At 45.4% G+C, this 22,489-nt stretch overlaps 1 protein-coding gene across 1 annotated transcript in view; it reads left to right on the top strand.

The window, feature by feature from the left end:
* CFAP77 (cilia and flagella associated protein 77) overlaps nt 1–20,606 on the top strand; it is a 39,188-nt gene extending 18,582 nt beyond the window's left edge. The window contains exons 3-5 of the mRNA XM_033137969.1: nt 3,161–3,266; nt 4,255–4,356; nt 20,297–20,606. Coding sequence (XP_032993860.1) covers nt 3,161–3,266; nt 4,255–4,356; nt 20,297–20,425 — 337 coding nt within the window. The 3' untranslated portion in view covers nt 20,426–20,606. The remainder of the gene's footprint in view (nt 1–3,160; nt 3,267–4,254; nt 4,357–20,296) is intronic.
* Nucleotides 20,607–22,489: the final 1,883 nt, after the last annotated feature.

The raw sequence follows: 22,489 nt of genomic DNA, 5'->3' as shown, positions 1-22,489 counted from the left end.
TAGGCAATAAACACTCATGGGCGCCATAAAGATTCAGTCAAGTGTAGAGGTTTACTTGACAGGCATAAAAGCATATTGGTAGCAAATATATTCAAACCTTCACCACTGCCATGGTCAAGGCATGCTTAGAGTCCAACAAGAGTCCAAGACTGTCTTCTCTCACCACAAAGTGCAAGCAAGCAAGAGACCCACAACAAGTTACACAGAACCATTCCTGTCATACTATGCGTGTCCAAAGAACAGTTCCCATAGAAAATGTCCTCGCATAAACAAAACAATCTCAGCCTTCTGCTACTTCTTGAAACTTCTTTTTTTTTTTTTTATAAGAATTTATTGACATTTTTACTTATAACCACATACAACCTTAACCACACCTACATTTATACACATACTAAACAAATACAATTACACATCTAATACAAAAATTGCCATGATTTTCCTTCTTAATTAGACATCTCAAAAAAAAAATTTCTTTTTCCAATCTTGACAGTTGACTTCCCCTGCCTTTTCACCTTCGAGTTTATATCCATAATCTACTTTTTAACCTCTTCATTTAAAAAATTAAACTTAATTATATATATAAAGAAAAACATTCATCTTAATCTTCATCTTAATCTTAATCGTCTTAATCTATAAACTTAAACCACTTAAATCGACTTTATTTATACTACATCCTCATAAATCCTCACAGATCATCCTCATCAAATCTATCTCTTCTGTCCTTTGAACTGCTGCTAATAACATAAAAACTTAAAATATCTCTTTTCATGTTCACACAGATAATAAAACAAACTATTGTTGACAGTGTTCACCCTCCAATTTCAGAGTACCATAACAGATTACTTTTAGATTTTGCTTAATACATCACCCCACACCCCCTCTGTCCATTCTTCTTCTCCTGATGGCATCAACACTGAACTTCCATGCATCTTCCCTCTCCAAACGTCCACAGATCCAGGCATAGTCCAAAGCTCTCCTTGCCACGAGCTCCGAGGTGTCCAACTCTCCCTCTCTCAGCTTCTCCGGTTCTTTGTAGCATTCCTTTTCTTCTTGTAAATACCTTAATTCTCTGTCCCTGGCCCCCGAGCTCACACCTCGGGGACTGGATATAGCAAATCTTGACATCGCCTTGGGGCTGCCACCCCCAACAAGCGAATTTCTTCTCCGAAGTAGCTCACTCATTTCTTTCCATCTTTCCATCCATCCTCTCAGCTCTTTGACAAGATTTTCTTCCAAAGTGTCAAAAGTTTTGTTAGCCTCCTCTGTGGGCAGTTGGTTCCATTTCAGACCCCCACACAAGACTTTAACTTTTCTGTAAAGTAGTTCCACCTTCAAGGCAGTGAGCCTTTGTTCATCTGTTAGTCCAGAGTTCAATACCAGTTCAAGGACGAAACCCAGCATACTGGCAGAGGAGGAGGAAGTGGGTATCATATTTCTTCTCCTGTCTCTTTGTTCGTCGCCATTTTCCTAAGCTGGAGCGCAAACACCGCAACTTTAAATAGAGATATTTTCCGCTAGTTAGCTTCCCAAGAAAAAAGTTTGCCAGTCTCATGTATCGATTTTAAATACTTTATAACCAGTTCTGTGGCAGCAATCCCTCAAATTGGTTAATTTCTTAGGCTCGAAGGGAGGGAGGCAGGCTGCCTTTCTCCTTCCCCCCGGATCGTTCCAAAAACACGATTTCTGCCAAGATTATTTACTCACGACCACCGGGTTCCTTTAGCTCCATTCTTCACAGGTAGAACTTAGACGCTCACCGCGGGCTTTGCCGCCGCATTTGCATCCCGGTTGGGGCATATCCCCGTAAGCCCGGCTCCGTTGTCCCTTCACCCCCACTCCCCCTTTACAGGGGGGCAGGGGAAGGGTTCGGAGCCTCCGCGGGCGCAGCCGGGGAGCCCAGGGTGCGGGACGCTCTTCCCGCACCCCAACCGGAGCCGCGCGCTGCGGTAGCGCGGCTCCTAACCCCCGGGATGGACAAGGCGCTTCGGACCCGAAGCAGCCTTCGACCACCCGGCGATGGCGTCGCCGCCGGAAGTCCCTACTTCTTGAAACTTCATCTCTGTTCTTCTCTGTTTCCGGAACAAATGATTATTACACACAGAGAGAGAATATCCAACAATAACATCATTAGCAAAGGCTCCTCTGAAGCCTGCAGTGTGCAATAATTAGTAATAAAATTCACGGTAGGAGCAAAATAAATTAGGGGAAGGGGATTTGGGAAGAGTGACCACTTGCATACATGACAGGGAAATGGCTGCAACCTCCACCATTTCTTTATTTTTAAAGCGTTGGCTATGATGAAGAAGGCATTTTATAGCTGCCCAACATTGACTTTAGGTAGGGACCCACTCCTAGTCACTTCTGTATGTTGTTGGACTGCAGCTTCCATCAGCCCCAGTCAGCATGGCTAATGGTTAGGGGTGATGGCAATTGTAGTCCAACCACACAATCTGCTGGCCTCCCAGTGTTGGGAACTACAACTCCCATCACCATTCACCATTGGCCCAGTTGGGGATGGATGTAGGGAAATTCAGTTTCTCAAATGAAAATAAAGCTGTTAATCAAAATTTACACTTTTCCAAATTTCAGGTTGGAAGTTCTCTATTCAAACAATGTTTACAAAAATGCATATATTATAGGGAAACATGTGCATACACACACACACACACACACACACACACACACACACACAAATTATGATGTAGGAAAGAATGTACAGTGGTACCTCGGGTTACAGACTCTGCTAACCCAGAAATTGAAAAACGAGTGGAGATGTTAGTCAAAAAGTCACAAAAAGTTTTGTCTGTTAGGCGAAATTCATACTGAAAGGCTGGTGGATTTCCCCCGAGAATTTAAGAAATAAATCAATTGAGGTAGCGCTATGGAGAAGTGGCTTCACTTCTGCTTGGCAGGGGGTTGGACTGGATGGCCCTTGTGGTCTCTTCCAACTCTATGATTCTATGATTGAAAAATGAGGAACTTAGACAACAGAAATTGATGCATCCACCCACCCCTAGGCTGATAGGATGTTGGGAGTCCAGCAATGTCTAGAGGGCACATGTGGGTCTTGATTTGATCTAGTTATATGGTTTTTTATTATTAGGGATTCCTTTATAGATTCCGTCTTCCATGAGATCTTTCTCTTCCCATTTTTCCCCAGGCCCTCCACACCATTCTTTGATCTATTGCAGCACAAATACAAAGAGATGTGGATGGACGAGCAGAGAGCCATCATCAAAGCCGAGAAGGCAGAAAAAAAGCAGAAGGTGAGCAGACCTTTGGTGCATAAGAACCTAAGAAGAGCCTGCTGGATCAGGCCAATGGCTCATCTAGTCCAGTGTCCTATTCTCACGGTGGCCAGCCAGATGGAAGCCTACAAGCAGGACCTGAATGCAACAGCAACTCTTTAATTGTTGTTCCTCATCATCTGGTATTCCGAGATAGACTGCCTGGGTATGGAGATTTTGCTATCACAATAGGTCTCCATAAGAAGAGCCTACTGGATCAGGCCAATGACCCATCTAGTCTAGCATCCTGTTGTGACAGTGCCAACCAGATGCCTCAGTGGGAAATCTTTAAGCAGGAGCACACTGTGGTTTCCAGCAACTGGTTGAAGATATGTTGGTTTTGCCAGGCTCCATGATGAAAGATTGGAGGTATGTTGCTTGTTCATTTCCAGGCCCAACTTAAGGAGCTTGTGTTGGTGTTTAAAGCTGTAAACAACTTAGGCCCCAAATATCTGAAAGACCACTTCCTTCCCTACAGACTTCCTTGGGTGTTAGGATCAGCAGAGGGGGCTTTCATGGTAGATCCACCACCTTCAGAATCTCATGGAATAGTGGGGACCCTGGAGCGGGTGGCAGCCTCTAAGTTGTGGAACTCCCTCCCCACAGAGGTGGGTCTGTGCCTATATCCTTTGGGGAGGAATAAGAAGACTCACCTTTTAGTGGCCTAATTCAACAGGACTCTTATTATCTTCTGCCTTTCTGCTGCCTGTGAATCCCAGTTGCTAGGAATCACAAATGGAGAGAGCTGTTACGCTCACATCCTGCTTGCAGGCTTCCCATTGGGGCATCTGGTTGGCCATTGTGAGAATAAGATGCTAGGCTAGAATTGTCCTTTGACCTGATCCAGCAGCCAGTTTCTTCTGGTGTTCTCTTAGGTCCTTGTCATTTGATGCAACACAAGAGAATCTCTGCTGCAGCAACGCTCTGGTTGGCAGCACATTAATCTGTGTGTCGTACTTGTTTTTAGACACGCAGAGGAAAGACATATGACACGCGCACGACGCTGTTCAGGAAATTCCTGCCTCCGATGAAGGCAGATCCTCTTTGGAAAATGCCCCACTTTCAGAAGGTACGTTGGAGACACAAACAGACTTGTCGCCTTGACTCACTTGTGAACATAGCATTGATCACAGAGTTCCTGAAGAGTTGGCTTGCACCTTAACATTACCCAGACCTCTGGAAAGGTCTGCCCATCTGCCTCATGTGCAGAGGGTCCCATGTTCAGTCCTCAACATCTCCAGGTGTGGCTGAGAAAGACTTCCTGTCTGAAACCTTAATGTGGCAATACCAGACAGTGTAGGCAGCACTGGGCTAGAGAGACCAAGGATCTGATTCAACATAAGCCACATTCCTCTGTTTAGGAAGTGCTATTGCTTAATTTTCTGAGCATTCGCCTTGCATAAAGAATGTCCCAGGCTCAATCCCCAACATCTTATGGTAGGGCTGACAAAATAGCACCCAGCAGGATTGAACTCTCATCTTGTCAGCTGATGAGTGGAGACTTCTGCCCTGCTCTCTGCAGGGGCCTGAGGAGGACTTAAGCTCTTGCTTACCAGCTGAGAAGTTAGGGCTAAATCTTCCCACTTTAGATGCATGCACCAGTCCCTTGCGGGGAACTGGTAGATGCAGGCAATATAGAACTGATCCTCGCCTTTCTTCCCATTTCCCAGTGATGCTACCTGATGGACAGGTTGGCGTGGTTTGAGCAAAATAGCCTCATGGGCCAAATTGGACCCCTGGGGGGCCAATTTGGGCTGGAGGTTGCCCTCCCCATTGTGTGTAAAGAGATGCCGTGTCTAAAACTAGTTTAGAGATAAAGAACCAAAAGCAGGGAGAGCCTCGAAATCGTGCATCACCTATCAGCAGCATCTCAACAGCAGCCTGAGCAGGGACACAGTTTCACTGCACATCCTCTTCTCTATTCTGGGCAAATGTGTCTGTTGAAATGATAGCCATTTACAGTGGTGCCCCGCTAGACGAAAATAATTCGTTCTGCGAAAATTTTCGTCTAGCGGGTTTTTCGTCTTGCGGAGCGGCAATGACAGCCGCGCTCCGCAAAACGGAAAAAAAAAGACGAAAATTTTTCGTCTTGCGAGGCAGCCCCATAGACTTTTTCGTCTTGCGGGGCAGCCTTCCGCTAGACGAATGCCTTCGTCTAGCGAGTTTTTCGTCTTGCGAGGCATTCGTCTAGCGGGGTACCACTGTACTTCTACATTTACCTCTATGCCTTGTAAATTAGCACATGCACATTTTTAATGGAAACCTCTGCCCTCGTTGTTCTCACTTTTGCTGATGATCAAGTGGCCGTCCCAGGAGTAGGGGTGTCATATATTTGCAATTCCATACACACACATCCCAGCTTCCTGTTTAATGCTACTCTCAGGACAGAAAAAGGGGTTTGCAGATTCCGGCAATGGCCACCATGCCATCACAAGCACAGTGCTTTGATCAGAAAAGAGTGAGGCTGGGTTTTTTAACTTTCTCCCCCCCCCCCTTTGCCTCGGCCTCGTTGTACTCCACTTATGCCCCTGCCTTCATCTGCATATCAATTTGCATATGTCAGTAATAATTTATCCCAGCTACTTGTCAGTGTGGGGTCTGCCGCAGCAGCGTGTGTCAGTGGAAGATCACGACCCAGGGGCTGTTCAAACAGATTGCAATCACTCGCTCACAAGCCGGGGTTGGGAGCCTTTGCTTGCTAACTTCACTCCCTCCGGGCCCTTTGCCAAATCTTACAAGAGAGGAGAGGAAGCCCAGATTTTCTTGGACGACTGATCCCACTGCCCACCTGTTCTTACGCTTGCAGTGGTTTGAGCCAGTATGATACGTTCAACAAAACCAAGCGGTTTAAACTCTTCACTTGAATTGTGGCCAGATCAGCCTGGTGGTGGCAGTGTTTGCATCAGGGATGGGGAACATCAGGCCTGGGGACCAAGTGTTTCCCCTGAAGCCTTTCTACATGGCCCTTGGGCCTCTTCACTGGCCACACCCCTCACCAGCTCTCATTTCCATCCTCCTCAAGAATTATTCTGCCTTTCTGATCAGAGGTAGATTTAGGGGAGTGTGACTGGTTCAGTCACACTGGGCCCGCAGCCTCAGAGGTGCTGTTGGGACACCGCGGCTATGAGGCAGAGGGGCATCAAATTTTGGTGTTGCAGAGGGCACCACTGGAATTTGAGACCTCAAGATCTGCCACTGGTCTGATCATTCCTCCTGCTTGTGTGGATGGAAGATAGAGAGTGGTGCATGTGTGTAGAAACTAGGTTAAAATTGCTGTGCCTACTTTTGCCTCTTATCCTGGCTACCATAGGCATGTGGCCTCAAGAATTGAAGAAGACCCCCCCACACACACACACAATGCTTGCCTACATCTTTGAACACTCACCTGTTTTTAATACTCCCCACATGCAGAAAGCTAGTACAGTCATGCCTTGGAAGTCAAACAGAATCCGTTCCAGAAGTACGTTTGACTTCCAAAATGTTCGGAAACCAAAGCGCGGCTTCTGATTGGCTGCAGGAAGCTCCTGCAGCCAATCAGAAGCCACAGAAGCTCCGTCGAACATTTGGGTTCCAAAGAACATTTGCAAACCAAAACACTTCTGGGTTTGTGGCGTTCAGGAGCCAAAACGTCCGAGTACCAAGGCGTTCGGGATCCAAGGTACAACTGTATCAGATCATAGAAATAGCCCTGCTGGATCAGATAAAAATGCTGTCTTGTTCACTAGCCTGTTTCTCATAGAGGCCAATGAGAGGTCGCTGAGAAAGTCACAAAGAGGTCAGAATAGCCCTCTCCTGCTGTTCTTCCCCAGAATGGATGTGGAGGGGGATTTTATTCAGTTTACATTTTGCAACAAACTTACCCGATTTGCCGTTTTCCAAAGTGAGATATGAACTGAAATGATGTCATACCCTGAAATTCGCCCTATTTGAATTTTGCAATGCACTTGTCCTGCCAAGTGAGATGTATGGCAATGCATATGGTGCAAGTTAAGCATGCGTAAGAATGCCTATATCTGTGAAAATAACATAAAGAAGCACATAATGGGAAATTGCCTTGCAGTCATTTGTATATTAGCATACAAATACTGGTGAACCTTCATGAGGACTTTTTATTTCAAAAATCATGGGCCTTTTAAAATACCGGTAAAACCTGTTAATGAACAGATACAATTTTTCTCCTTTTCAAAATTTTTGTAGAGAGACTGAGTAAAGGCCAGATCCCCAAAACATGGAAGACCTCAACTATAGTAATATTCCCCAAACCATAGAAAGACCTTGAATGCGTTGACTCATATAGGCCTATTTCTTTGATAAATGCAGATGCTAAATTATTTACAAGTCTTTTAGTTCATAGATCATCTTTGATTTTGCCCAATTACATTCATCTGGACCAAAAATGAAATGAAATGAAATAAATAAAAAATTCCACGAACTTATGTGGATAGGTGGAAAACTGAATTTAAGTTGGGAAAGAATGAGTAACTGCAACTAACAGGTCCTCCCATCCCTATTCCCAGTGACGGGTATTCAGAGCTGCACTGCTCTGATTTTATTTCGTTTTTATTTAGACCATTTATATATACCAGTTAACTACAATCATCTCTGAGCAGAGTGTGAGAAATTCAATATAGTGAGAATTTTTTTAAAAAAATAATAATCAATTGAAATAATGAGTTAAAATTAAAATGCCTGCTGAAATAATACTTAAAAAGTCTCAGTAGCTACTGGCATTTCTCTAGGGAGGGGACCTGTCTGACCTCAACTGGGAGGGAGTTCCATGAGACCGGGCCCACCATACTGAATGCATGGCTCCTGGTGGATATGAGTTGCACATTCAAGCCATCAGGGACTGCTATCAGTGACTCCCACAAAGATCTCCATGCTCAGTCCAGGATATAGTGAGTCTGCCAGTTCCTAATAACCATTGATAGCCATAACCTCCATGGCTCCATCTTCCAAAGCCATCCAAGTTGACAAGGGTGCCAACTTGAATAAAATATTGGAGGACACAGTGCACGCACACCATTCGAATGGCAATGCCCATCATTTTGGGAGGGGCCAGCCTCCTCAAATATTTTAGGGGGGGGCTGAAGCCCCCTCGGCCCCCTAGGAGTTTACTCCCATGCAAGTTGGTGATTGGTCATGTTATCTAATCCATAGTTTTGTCTGGGAGAGCCTCAGGCCTTCAGGGCCTTTCTGTGGGGCCCTCAGGTCTCTCTCCAGATCACATGCCCTACCAACTGCTCTTTACACCTTCCTTTTTGTGTTCTTGAATTTTGTAAATGCCTCTTGCTTCCCTGGATAGAGAGTAGGGGTGGGTGTGTATAGAACCTAGCCCACTGCACAGAGATAACATTTGCATCCATTGCTCCGCCCACATTTGCCACTGTCCCCACCCACCACTAACACATGCCCCTCCTGCCCACGGAAGGTTGCTCCAAGGGGCATGCAGCCCTTGGGCTGTAAAAGCTTCTGCATTCCTAAGCTATGCACTGTGTGAATAAATACTTCCCTTTGTCTGGGGGGCAGCATGTAGGCTTAAAGGTAAAGGGACCCCTGACCATTAGGTCCAGTCATGGATGACTCTAGGGTTGCGGCGCTCATCTCGCTTTACTGGCCAAGGGAGCCGGTGTGCAGCTTCCGGGTCATGTGGCCAGCTTGACTAAGCCGCTTCTGGTGAACCAGAGCAGCACACAGAAATGCCATTTACTTTCCCACCGGAGCGGTACCTATTTATCTACTTGCACTTTGACACGCTTTCGAACTGCTAGGTTGGCAGGAGCAGGGACCGAGCTCACCCTGTCGCGGGGATTCGAACCGCTGACCTTCTGATCAGCCAGCCCTGGGCTCAGTGGTTTAGACCACAGCACTACCCGTGTCCCGCCAGCATGTAGGCTTACACAGCTCTAAACTAATGCCACCCCATCACTCTAGTTGCCTTCACCCATGCCTGGTGTGGTGTTTAGTTTAGGGCTTGGGAGACCAGGGTTCAAATTTGCACTCAGCAATGAAGCTCACTGTGGGACATTGGGCCAGTGACTCACTCTCAGCGTAACCTACCCCACTGAGTTGTTGTGGGGATTAAATGAAGACAAAGATCTGGGAGACCAGGGTTCAAATCATACACACACACACACACACACACACACACACTGCAGTTGGCTATGTAGCTCACTGGGTGTGATGTTTAGCAAGTAACTGCCTCACTCAGCTTATAACCTACCTCACAGGGTTGTTGTGGGGATTAAATCACGGGGGAGATGAAACATGTGTGCCACCTTGAACTCCTTAGAGGAAAATGTGGGATATAAATGCAATAAACAAGCAAACAAACCATTCATTCATCCTCCTGGACCATGCAGAGGGATTTCTCTGCAATGGAAACCCTTCTCCTGCCTCCCACCCCACTGCCCACTTAATTGCTCTCTGTCCACCTTTCCTGCCCTCCGGGCCAAGCCTCTGTAACATTACACAGTCATTCAGTCACTAAAGGCTAGACAAATTGAATATTTTTTCGCATTCGGATGCAGAGTTCAGGCCCCAGTGCCCCAGAATAATGGCACATGCTATTAAGCCAACCGTTTGATTTACAGGATTTTCATGCCGCCGTTCCGATTTGGTTCTTATTTGGACGTCTCTTTGCGGGAAAATAGCCCTAATTTGTGCCTCCTGGGACCCTACGGGGCTTGCTTGTCTCCCCGCCAGTTCACTGACCTAACAGGGACAGGAGGGGGGAAGGTGCACTGGATTAGCAAAGTTGCTGAACTGTAGTATATCTGCCAGTGCAGACACAGCAGCAATTGCTTAGCATCATATAACTCTTTGGGAATAGGAGAAAATTAGCATCCTGTCCATTCCGGCTAACAACCTCCAAGAAAGAAAGCAAAGAAGCTCTGTGTAACATATGTCTGTAACATACATTTAAAGCACTATCTTACCAGTCATGGCTTCTCCCCAAAGGATCCTGGGAGCGGTAGTCTGTTTAGGGTGCCGAGAGTTTTTACATGAGTAGAATGTGTGATTTTATTTAAAATGCATCTCTGGGTTATTTGTGGGGCATAGGAATTTGTTCATTTCCCTCCCCAAAAAAATATAGTCTGGCCCACCACATGGTCTGAGGGACGGTGTACCAGCCCACAGCTGAAAAAGTTTGCTGCCCCCTGATTTAGGGGCACAGCAGAAGCTGATGGAAGGCACTCTGCACCACCATGGTGACCCAAGCCTCAAGTGACATAAGTACCCCCAAGCTACATACCCACTTATTCAGAGGGACTGTAACCCCATCAAGAACAGGAAACCTTCCATCCATCTGGTCTAGGGAACCACCCACTAACAGTGCCTTATCTGGATTGAGCTTCAGTTTGTTGGCAGCCCATTGCCAAGGCAGGACCACAGTCCAGCACATCCACTGCCTCACTTGCAGTTGTAAAGGAGTAGAGCTGTGTGTCGTCAGCATGTTGCTGACAATGTACTCCAAAGCTCCAGATGATCCCACTCAGTGGTTTCATGTAGATGTTAAACAGCATAGGGGATAAAATTTAATCTAGAGGAACCCGCACATTAAAGGCTCCACAGGACCAAAGAGCATTCCCTAAGCATCACCCTCTGTCAGGTAGGACTGGAACTGCTGCAAATCAGTGCCACCCACCCACAGCTTGGGTAGTTGCTCCAGAAGGATGCTATGGTTGATGGCATTGTAAGCTGCTAGGAGACGAGGACAATTGATAGTGACACATTTCCCTTATATCTCTCCTGACTTAATACGGGGTGACCAAAGTGGTTTCTGTGCCAAAACCAGGCCTAAATCCCAATTGGCATGTATGTAGAAAATCAGTTTCCTCCAAGAGTGCCTCCATCTGGTCCATGACCACCCACTCAAGAGTTTTGCCCAAGAAAGGGAGATTGTCAAGTGGCTGGTAATTACTTAGATTTTCCAAATCCAGGGAGGGCTTCTTAAAGAGTGGTTTTACTACTGCCTCCTTCAAGCAGGCAGGGACCTCTCTGTCTCACAAAGAGGCATTCATCACCTTCCTGGCTCAGCCAGCTGTCTCCTCTCTGCTAGTTTTATCAGCCAAGAGTGGCAAGGGTCCATTGTACATGTGGTTGTCTTGACTGACCTGAGTACCTTGCCCACATCCTCAAACCTTACCACCTGAAACTCATCCAATTCAACAGGACTAGACAATGTTCTGGACACCCCTTGAGAGTCATTTGCTGTAACATCGGAATCAAGCTCCCAGATACAATAATCTTTATAGACCACAGCAACTCCCCTTCTTGAATCCTCAAGTTTGCCCTGATGCTGTACTGAGTACCCAGGTGGGCACCGCTGGCTGAGACCAACTCCACGCTGCTCATTCATTCAAATCTCAGTGGTACAGACCAAATCAGCCTCCTCATCCACAATTGGATCATGGATGAGGGAGGTGGAATCATCCACTCTATCAACTTTTCCAGAACAATCCTAGTCATCAGAATTTGACACCTACTGCAGGATCTGATATTAACTCACAGCCGCATTCTTCCTGAAAACAAACAATGGAGGTTTAACACAGAGAGAAACACACACACACACACACACACACACACACACAATGTATTTTACATTTCCTCAATTTTTTTAGAAGGAAGGGTGTGATATTTTAGAACTCAGTCAACAAGCAGAGCTCACACCATCCTCCTGGGCCTGTCATGTCAGAAAAGTCTGTTTTGTTTTGTTTTGTTTTGTTTTGTTTTGTTTTGTTTTGTTTTGTTTTGTTTTGTTTTGTTTTGTTTTAAAATGAGTTGGAGTTGCTACACGGTGGGTCAGTATAGGTTGCCTTGCTTACTGTTGGGATTTTGCATTTTCTGTTCTTTCTAAATGACGGAACCATTTCAGAGGGGGACTCACTGACAAGCCATCTCATATAAAAAGTTCGTAAGGGGAGTTTGTGGATATTGAGGGAACACATGAGGCAGTCAATGTGTCCTGTTTGCAGGGACAGGCCTCACAGGCCTCTTGTTTCAGGGATGAGGAGTCCGTTTCAGCCCAAAGGCGGCATTACCTTCTAGGCAACCTTGCAGGGGCCACATTAGTGATCAATAGCATCATCCTTCATTAATTGGTACAACCTTCTCTTAAAGCCATCCAAACCTGGTGACCATCACTATCTACTGAGGGAGCGAATTCCATAGTATAAGTGTGAACAAGTACTGCCTTTCTTCTACCCAGAAACTTCCACACTCAAGTTCTGGCATTATTCACTATTATTTATTTCATAAAATTTAGACAAAATAGCAGATTAAATTCACACCAACTTTCTAAACATCTGAGTCAGTGCACCATAATGGTTGGAATGTTGGACTAATTCTTGAAATACCAGGGTTCAAATCCCCATTCACTTGGGGCAAGTCACTACCTCTCAGCCTAGCCTACCTCACAGGGTTATTGTGGGGATTAAATGAGGAGGGGCAAACCATGTATGCCACCGTGAACTCATTGGGGGAAGTGGTGGGATATGAATGCAATAGATTATAATAGGTTTGCCTAAACAAAAATACTTCTATCAGGTGCCAAAAAGGGTACAGTTGAGAGAGGGACTGACCAATGTTGGCCCTCTGATCACGTGTACTTTTCCTGAGTTTAGTTCTGTTGCACACAGAGATAACATCAGCTTTCTCAAATATATATATTTTTAAATACCTGCTACCACGCTCTCTGCCACTTGTCACAGCATTTGTTGACAACCCTATTGAAGGTGGCTCTTGGCGTGATGGAGACCGATCTTTCACTCCCAGACAGTTTATGAAAAGGAGGGGGTTTTGAAGGGACGGGGGGGGTGTAGAGAAGGCTGAGAACACATCAATACCAAGGATTTTTTTAAAAAGGGCCTCCGCAGCCGCCATCAGCTGATAAGGCTCCTCACCTGAGCCCCCCAGCGCACCGCCTCCAATTAAATCAAAATGGTCTGTTTTTAATGGTCTTTTACACTGACAAGTGGGCGATCATTCTGGGCCACGCTAGCTGTCAGGCATCCGAAGCAAAATCTCCGTTGATAATGCCCAATGGTTCCAATTAGGAACCGAGGCCGTGCCTGGCGCGCTAACGATCCCCCAGCTTCCCCCTAGGCCCCTTCGGCGCTGGCTGTTGCACGGTACCTCCGCCTCCTCCGCCACAAATTACTGACACAAAACGGAGGCGCCCCGGCGTCTCCTCACCACGCCAGGCCCAGGCTTGTAGGGCTTAATGAGGCGATGGAAGTTTTTTTTTTCCTCCCGCCTTTCCCGCTAAAATCTTTTCTTGTTTGACAGCTGCTCGAGTGTTGACCTTATAAAAGATTTAGTGTTTCTCATTATTTTCTGCCAAGCCTCACAAGTGATGGCTTTTGCTGATATCATTTGCATCCGTGTGTGTGTGTGTGTGTGTGTGTGTGTGTGTGTATACAGAGAGATGTGGCATAGGGTGTGTACCTGAGCACATCTGTGTGTTTCCGGGTTCCAGGGGCTAGACTGTTGTTCCCTTCTCCGATAAAGGCCTCGTGTCTTTAAACTCCCCCAGGCCACAAAAATAAGAGATGGGTTTGCCATGGAAGAAACTCAAATTAGTAGGTGCTTTAACAACAACAGCAACAAAACACTCACAACAAGTGCCAGCCCTATGAGGCCAGAGGCAGAGGGCCTCAAGCACTCCAGAGCAATGTATGCATTCAGGGGGAACGCTCATGGTATGCAGGAGGCGAGAAGTTGTGCTTGAGCATTACCAGCCACATCAAAAACTCACCGCCCTGGGAAAGCTAGCACATCACCGAGTCAGGATTTAGCTTGGCTTATCTTCACAATCTGCTACTTTTTCTGTGGATAAGAGAGGTTTGTTTTGTTTAGTTTTGTGGGGTGAGGGGCACATCACCATTTCAATGTTTTCTGTCTGGCTGTGCATCTTCCTCATGCATTGAGACATCGGAAGGGAATTTGGCACAAAATATTCAGAGCACACCATTCCCAGCTCTCCTGGATTGGCATGGTCTAGGGAAGGCCAAATCACACCACTTGCATGTGTGTTTGCCCTTAAGCCTGTCGTAACTGTGATTCCTGGTGCATACTTAAGATCAGATTTGCACATCAGGCTAAGGGTGGCAAGTCAGGTCAATTTGTATAGGAATGATCCAATATAAAAATTCGCAAACCTACCTAGAGGAGCGATTTTCCTAGATTTTTGCGTTCCTCTCCCAGGTAAAACAAAAGCAAAACACCGCTTCTGGTTTTTCTTTAGGGGGAGATTTTGTATTCATTCTTACTGTGCAGTAGCAGAGTTTAATTTACGGGCGGTGACCATTCTGTGCATGTCTGTTTGACATGTGACCACTGACGCTCGCATCGTTTTTGGCCCCAGAAGAGGGCAGAGGTGGGATGGGCTTACACACGACTGCTGACGTGCACAATGAACCAGAACACAACTCCCGCGCAAAGAGGGAGTTGCCTGTATTTATCACATTTACATCCCACCTTTCCACCATGGATCTCAAGGTGATCCACAGTTCTCCCCCTCCTCATTTAATCCCCGCAACAACCCTGTGAGGTAGGTTAGGCTGACAAACAGTGACTGGCCCAGGATTACTCAGTGAGCTTCATGGCCAAGTGGAGATTTGAACCCTGGTCTCCTGGGTCCTAGACCAATACTCAAACTACCAGACCACACTGGCTTCTTAAGTGACTCCCACCCCACCCTGGTGTATAGGTGTTAAATCTCTGATGGGGTGGGCAAGAGGAGAAGCAGGGGCGTAGGAAGGGGGCAGTGGGAGCGGTGCACCCCAGGTGTCATCCATGAGGGGGGTGACAAAAGGCACACTGCGGGGTGCTCGCCTCGCTGACCCCGTGCGCAACAGCTCGCCCCGCCCCGCCCCCCGGGTGCATGGCATGGCCACTGAGGAGAAGCAGTTGTACTTTGACTCAGTTACATACTAGAATGCCTGGTTTTGGGGAGGGGGGTTGCTCCATACCTGTCAACATTTCCCTTTTTTATGGGAAATTCCCTTATTATAGCATTGGGAAACAGCAGGGAGGGTTGACAGCTATAGGTTGCTCCCAAATCATGATTAATGTTATACACATTATTTACACACACAAAAGTTTATTTTCATAATGTACTTGAGGAGATTATTGGATTTGGTGTTGAATCATAGAATCAGAGTATTGGAGGGGATTCAAAGAGCATTCTAGTCCAACCCTTGAAATGTGTATGAGAGTGGCTAAAATCCTGCAGAAATTTCATCAGAAGTCAAAAGCTCTCCATGCTAGGCACCCTCAAATGTCCTTGTTCCAAAGCCAGCAACAAGTTTAGACTTCCTGAAAAATAAAACCACAAATATTGACTGACGGAGTCTTATCCGAACCTGGGATGTGCTTGTTTTACCATTTTAAAGCATTATTTTGCTACAACTGTTGTTATTTTTTAAGTACAGGGGTGGGTTATGGATGTGTTTCATGCTCCTGATACTTTGTTCTGGCCCTAACACTAGGGGTTTCCATGGAATCTAATCTGTTTGTATTCAAACTGGCCTCTTAGAGTCCTAGCCTTACTGGGATCCACAGGACTCCAGAGAACTGGGAACTCTGATGGGCAGCTAATCCTAGCTGGGAACTTCCTACACAACCAGCCTGAGTGCAACCTCCACTGCTAATATCATGGCAACCATCAATGTCATTGACAGGTGATTGACTCTGCCCACCTATGATCAATGATCCTGGGTGAATTTAACATCCATGCAGAGGCTGTTGCTAGACCATCTCAGGACTTCACAGTCTTCATGGAAACCATTACACTGTCTCAAATTGTCATCTATCTAAAACACTGAGCCAGACATGATTTAGTCTCTTCTCAGAGTGATGTGAGGGATGGCTTGAAGGTATAGGGTGCTGGTGCCACACTGCCATGGTCTGAGCACCATCTGGCAAAATTTGGATTGATGGTGGCAATCATACCCCTTGTAAGGGTGGTAGACCTGTTTGGAAGGTCCATCTCCCAGGAGACTGATGGAACCTGATGGATTCCTGAATGTTCTATGGGATTTTCCAGTGAAGAAAGCCGACAATCACAGTGAAGCCATGGTCAGAATGATGACAACAATTAATTTATATATCACTTGCATGCCAAAAAGGCTTCTAAGAAGTTTAAAAGTGTAAAACCACTGGTAAATAATAAATCTGCATGTAATTAAAATATACAAGAAAAGAATTCTGTCAGAATGTTTAAAACATCAAAAATTAAAGTTTAGAATACAACAAACCTTTAAACAGCATAGCAAAACAATGCAAAAATTGAAATTATTCAATGAGGAGGTTCAGGTCAAGTTGGGAAGTCAGGGGAACAGTTGTCTAAACAGGCATGACTTCAATGCTGATGGGGCTCTCCCATTTCTGCAGGGTAGGCATTGCACAGCAATGTTGTTGTCAGTGAAAAAAGCCCACCTCCACATTCCTGTGTTAAGAAAAGACGGGTGGTTTGTGTCCACTATCAAAGCAGCCAGAGCTGTGGAGTTCAGGATCCCACCTACACATTTGGCAGGGTATATACATGTGTGTGTCACAGCTGGGGAGAGAAGGGTTACGGAGTAAATGTCATTTTATTTTCCAATACAGAGTTTAGAAGCAGAACAAGGGGTGATTAGGGTCTGACAGTTTTAATGCACAATCCTGTCGCTTTCTGCTGTCAGATACAGACCTCTAACCTCATGTTCCCTTGCTGTGGCTTTAACGACTGACCTGGGATTAATCCATACTTTTCAAGTGCCCCTAATAATGAGAGAAGCTCTCATTTTTTTTCAGAGAAATAAATAAATGGCATTATTCCTCTCTGGTGCTGAGACTAGGAATGTTCGTGCCCAGGCAGGCATTTTGCTCCCAAGAATCAAACCAGATCATACAAATTCAAAGAAAAAACTGCCTCTGAGAAATTTCAAACAAGAGTATAATGTGGGAATTACAACTGGACTGATTTGCACGAAGATTATTTGGCAGACCCAGGAGCCAGAGAGTATCTACTGCTGAAAGGCTCACAGATGCTCACATAAACCTAACCTTTTCAGACCTTATTGTACCAAAACAACAACAATAGGACTGCTATCTGGTGCTTTCTGATCAGCATGATCTGGCCAGAGTAAAAGAGTTTCCACTTTCTCCCACCACTGCCTTTCCAGCAGCGTTTCATGGCTGGATGTGATTCACTGTGTTAGTCTGTATTAGAGGCTTTCCACCAGGCTGGCTGCTCATACTAAGCCTGACGGTTGCCTTTTTCATCTATTGCCTTGAAAACATTTCTCCACATCCACCTCCCTGCCAGTTTCTACAAGGGCCACCCTGATAACTCGTAGACATCCAGTGAAGTTGGACAGATAAAAGGAAGTACTGCTTCACGCAGCACATATTTAAACTATGGAACTTACTCCTACAAGAGGCAGTGATGGCTGTCAACCTACACAACTTTAAAAGAGGATTAGACAAGTTCATGGAGGAGAAGGTTTTTGATGGCTACTAGCCATGATGGCTATGGTCAGAGGCAGTAATGCTTCTGAGTACTGTTTGCTGGGAATCACAGGAAGGGAGATTGCTCTTGTGCTTGGATTCTGGTTGAGGGTTTCAAACAGAGTCATCTGGTTGGCCACTGTGAGAACAGGATGCTGGACTAGATGGGCCATTGGACTGATCCAGCAGAGCTCTCTTGATATTGTCATGAGACAAAGGGGGAGGAAGCTGACAGACAAGGGCCACTCCTGGACTAGATGTAAGAAGGCAGGTAGATGAGGACCAGCTGGAGGAAGATGGGGGGTGGTGGCTGCACCTGTCATTGTCTCTGACTCCACCTTCAGTTGGCCTCCCTACCTTCTTCCCCACGACTCCCAATTACCCACGACCACTACCTGACTCCTCTTTTCTTAGCATGCACTGGGTGTGATTCCTGACAAAAAGGAGCCCGGGCCAGATCAGGGACTCATGCAGAGATGCAACAGAGACTCCCCTCTATGAATGGCGCCTTGGGCTTACATTATTCTAATTATTAAGGCTCTAACAATGCCTCCTTTTTAGCATACACAGCAGACAGTTTGGGAATTCCTATTCTGAAAATGACATTGATGCAGAACCTAACAGTGTCTATCTGCTTAGTTCGAAGGGAGCCAAGGGAGATCCACCACCCTCACCCTTGGAAAAAAAGAAAAAAAGAAAGAAAGCCTGATTATACAGGAGTCTAATTATGGATTTAGATATCTAACTTGGAAAATGCCAAGTGATCTGCTCTAATGAGATTTGAGGACTTAATACCTGAATGTCCACAATTATCTTTGTAGCTGGAGGTTCGTCTGCCAATCAGAAAATTAGCCTTTGGTATCGGAGTAGTTCATTAAGCCTTGTTGATGATGGTAGGATAAGGTTCCCAAAATGGACCCGAGACAAAGGACTTAATCAGCCATTCCCAGAGGGTGGGAAGCCTCATGGGCAGATTGGATAGTTAGAGGCAAGAAACACCATTGAAAACATGCAAGAACAGGTCGGCCTCTTAATTCTCCTGGACCTCTTCTAGGGAACTGCCTCAGACCAGGTTGAAAGTTGGTGCATCTAGACCAGTGCTGTCTACTCTGGCTAGCAGCCACCCTTAAGGGACACTGGCAGAAACAATTCTATTCCATTACCTGCTCCTCATTCTGCCTGACTTAGGAGTGGAGGACATTTTTCAGTCAGAGGGCCATCATCCACTCTGGGCAAGCTTCCAGGGCCACATGCAGGTGGTGGGTGGGCCCAGAGGCAAAAGTGGGTGGAGCAACAAATGTAAATGTTACGTGGCAGCAGTATTAATATCATCATTATTATTATTTAGTCACTTTTCCCATACAATTAACTCAAAGCAGCTTTCAGTAAGCTCCCACTCATCCATTGCTCCACCCACTTTTGCTTCTGGCCCCACCCACCACTGTGATGTGGTCCATGAAAGCTTGCCCGAAAGGGAATGTGGCCCTCAGACTGGAAAAGGTTCACCGCTTTGTGCTGTAAAAAAGAAGGTAGTAGATACACATCGAAAACCCACCTGAAAAGTTTCACAAATATATGCTTGTCTTCCATGGCTCATTTATGGCCTCTGAGTCGGATGTCTTAGTCCTGCCTTTTTTGTGAATATGGAGGTTCCTCAGATTTTAGCTTTAACTTTGTTTTATGTTGGTTTTAATTAATGTTTGTAAGTTCCTTTGTTTAAGAAAAAAGATGTAGTAGTAGTAGTAAGCATAATAATATCATGGCAGCTCAAATAGTAATTGCAACTCAGTGGAAAACAGCCCCCAAATCTTACATGGGACACTTGGTACCATTCATATTGGAATACAATAGAAAAAACTTACGCATAATTTGATATTTTGGCAGGGACTAGAACCTTTCTATATGATTTGGCATTCCTTTATTACATATACAGTGGAAACATCATTTCAAGACAACCTTCAGCAGCAGCCTGCAAAATAGTAATAATAATAATAATAATAATATTTATGTGAAGGCAACTTTTATCCTTGCTTTTTTCGTTGATGGCTTGGACTTTCTCATTCAACCCAATGCAAGTGTACTCATTCTCAGGACCTGCCCACCCGTCAGGTGGGGTAAGGAAACCGCCTAAGGTGGCAAAAGGCCAAGAGGCAGCAACCCCATGGGGACCCTGCCCAACCCCACCACTGGCAGCAGCAGCAGCAGCACTGGCTTCTGGTGAAATCTTGCAAGCTCTCAGTGGAAGCTACTGCTGCCGCTTCGCAGGCAAGTGGCACACAACCCAGTTAAGCGAGGCAACAGCAGAGCAGCTACTTTACCGATTCGCCTCAGACGATGAAACAGAACACGCGTCCCTTGCTTATTCAATGTGCTTATTTTATAGTTTTGTTTTTCATCTTTTAATTTCCATCATTATAATTGTTTTCTCTGTTTCATGTACATTATAAAATTAAATTTAAAAAAATCATTGCAGCAACGATAATTTGACCAATGTCCATCTCATCTCCCCCCAGATATGTCCACACCTCTCCACCTTCCAAGACCAGAAATCGTACCAGAGGGCTCTGAAGGCCTTCCAGTCAGAAATCCCTGTGAGGCTTGGGCCCCTGGCGCAGGGCCTTTACACCACCACTGCCTGCTAAGGATCATCCAGAGGGAAAAAACAGAGAATAAAAGCTCCAGCTTCTGCCCAGCCTGGGCATCCTACTATACTCTTCCATTGCATGTTTCAGATTTCAGGTCTATGTTTGCATTTGTGAAGTTGATTAAGCTCATAATTGACTAAGCACCTTCTGTCTCTACATTAAACATTTATTCAATTAATTCATTTGTCAGTTCATTCACTGGAAGCATTTTTATTTTTATTTTTTAAAAAAACTCTGCTGTTCACCCCAAAAAATGGTACTGTAGTAGCTTGCATAAGGTCAGGAATGAACAAGGCAGTCTCTGCCCCAAGCACCTTACAAATCCAATAGCCTAGAGTTCATACTACAAGTACATTCTGACACTTTTAATGTTTCAATTTCTTGTTTTTTTCCTGTAGCTACTTAGAGGTTCTGTTTGCAATTAAGCAGTGTATAAATTTTGTGAAATAAAAGAAGCAGATAATGAAACAACACTATGTCATTTGCTCCTTTTAAAGAAGTGTGCTTAACATGACCACCCCCCCCCCCCCGGAAAAAAAAAGTTTAGTGGTTTTTCAAAAAGGCAGCATGTGAGTAAAATAGACAATACATGAAACAAAAAAAGCACGTATAGTGGAGTACTTATGCCAATTGTAGAAATAAAGGTGTAATTCAGTTATGTGTACAGTGGTACCTCTGGTTACGTACTTAATTCGTTCTGGAGGTCCGTTCTTAACCTGAAATTGTTCTTAACCTGAAGCACCGCTGCCGCTGTGCCGCCAGAGCACAATTTCTGTTCTTATCCTGAAGCAAAGTTCTTAACCTGAAGCGTTATTTCTGGGTTAGCGGAGTATGTAACCTGAAGCGTATGTAACCCAAGGTACCACTGTATACAATAAATAAGGTTCTGTGGAGGAAGCTGCCTTCAGAGTGCCTCGTACCATAAGAGACAGGGTAAAGTCACATGGAGACCAAGCATCCTCTCCATCATGAAGATGATGATCTGCTTACAGAATTCGCTCCCACCAGAGGCAGTGATGGCCACCAACCTCAACAGCTGTAAAATAGGATTAGACAATGGCAACTAACTTGGCTCTTCTTCCACAGCTGGAGGCAGTTGCTGGAAACCAGAGGGTGGGAGAGGGCTCTTCCTTGCAGGTTTCCGCTTAGCCATTGTGAGAAGAGGATCCAGCAGGCTCTTCATCCAGCAGGCTCTTCATATGTTCTTACAGCTGTATCAATCAAACATGGGGGATAATGTGAGGATAAGGATAAGAATGATAATATGTTACAGGTAGGTAGCCATGTTGGTCTGCCATAGTCAAAACATAATAAAATTAAAAAATTCCTTCCAGTAGCACCTTAGAGACCAACTAAGTTTGTTCTTGGTATGAGGTATCTGAAGAAGTGTGCATGCACACGAAAGCTCATACCAAGAACAAACTTAGTTGGTCTCTAAGGTTCTACTGGAAGGAATTTTTTATTTTATTTTGTAATGATAATATGATCGGGCTGTAACACAGCTGATAATGTGCTCTGCCATGGGCCATATAATTCACTATTTTTATTAATAAAACTTGCAAGGGGGAATCATGCAGACATCAAAATGGTGAAATCTCTAGTGTCCCCTAAGCACACTGTAGTGTGTTCAGCTACTGCAACATCCCACACTCTTGCAAGCCACCTGTCATGAGAGGGGCTGGATGGAGACTATGACTGCTATATTTCTGAAGCAGCACCAACAGCAATGAGATCTAAAATGGGGTCAGGAACCTCAGACCTGGGGGCCAGAGGCAGCCCCCTCCCCCGACCCTCAGAACTCTCCCTAGGTCATGCCCTAATAGTGTTTGGGGACAGTCCCCAGATTTACAAATCTGTCCCTGGACAAAATCCGTCCCCAGAATGTCCCCGGATTTCATTTAATGTCCCCGGATTTATATTTTAAGTGTTGTAGATTTATTAGTTGGGAATGAATGTTGCGTGATTGGTTCAACGGCACAAGACACATCATATGGGGACTTCTTATTCCACAGCTGGAGGCAAAATGGCAGATGCCACAGCAGCGAGCAGCTCCTGAAGCCA

This window comes from Lacerta agilis, chromosome Z (assembly GCF_009819535.1).
Source record: "Lacerta agilis isolate rLacAgi1 chromosome Z, rLacAgi1.pri, whole genome shotgun sequence".
Lineage (NCBI taxonomy): Eukaryota > Metazoa > Chordata > Lepidosauria > Squamata > Lacertidae > Lacerta > Lacerta agilis.
Note: the sequence above shows the minus strand (reverse complement) of the source record. Positions and strands in the feature narration are given on the sequence as shown.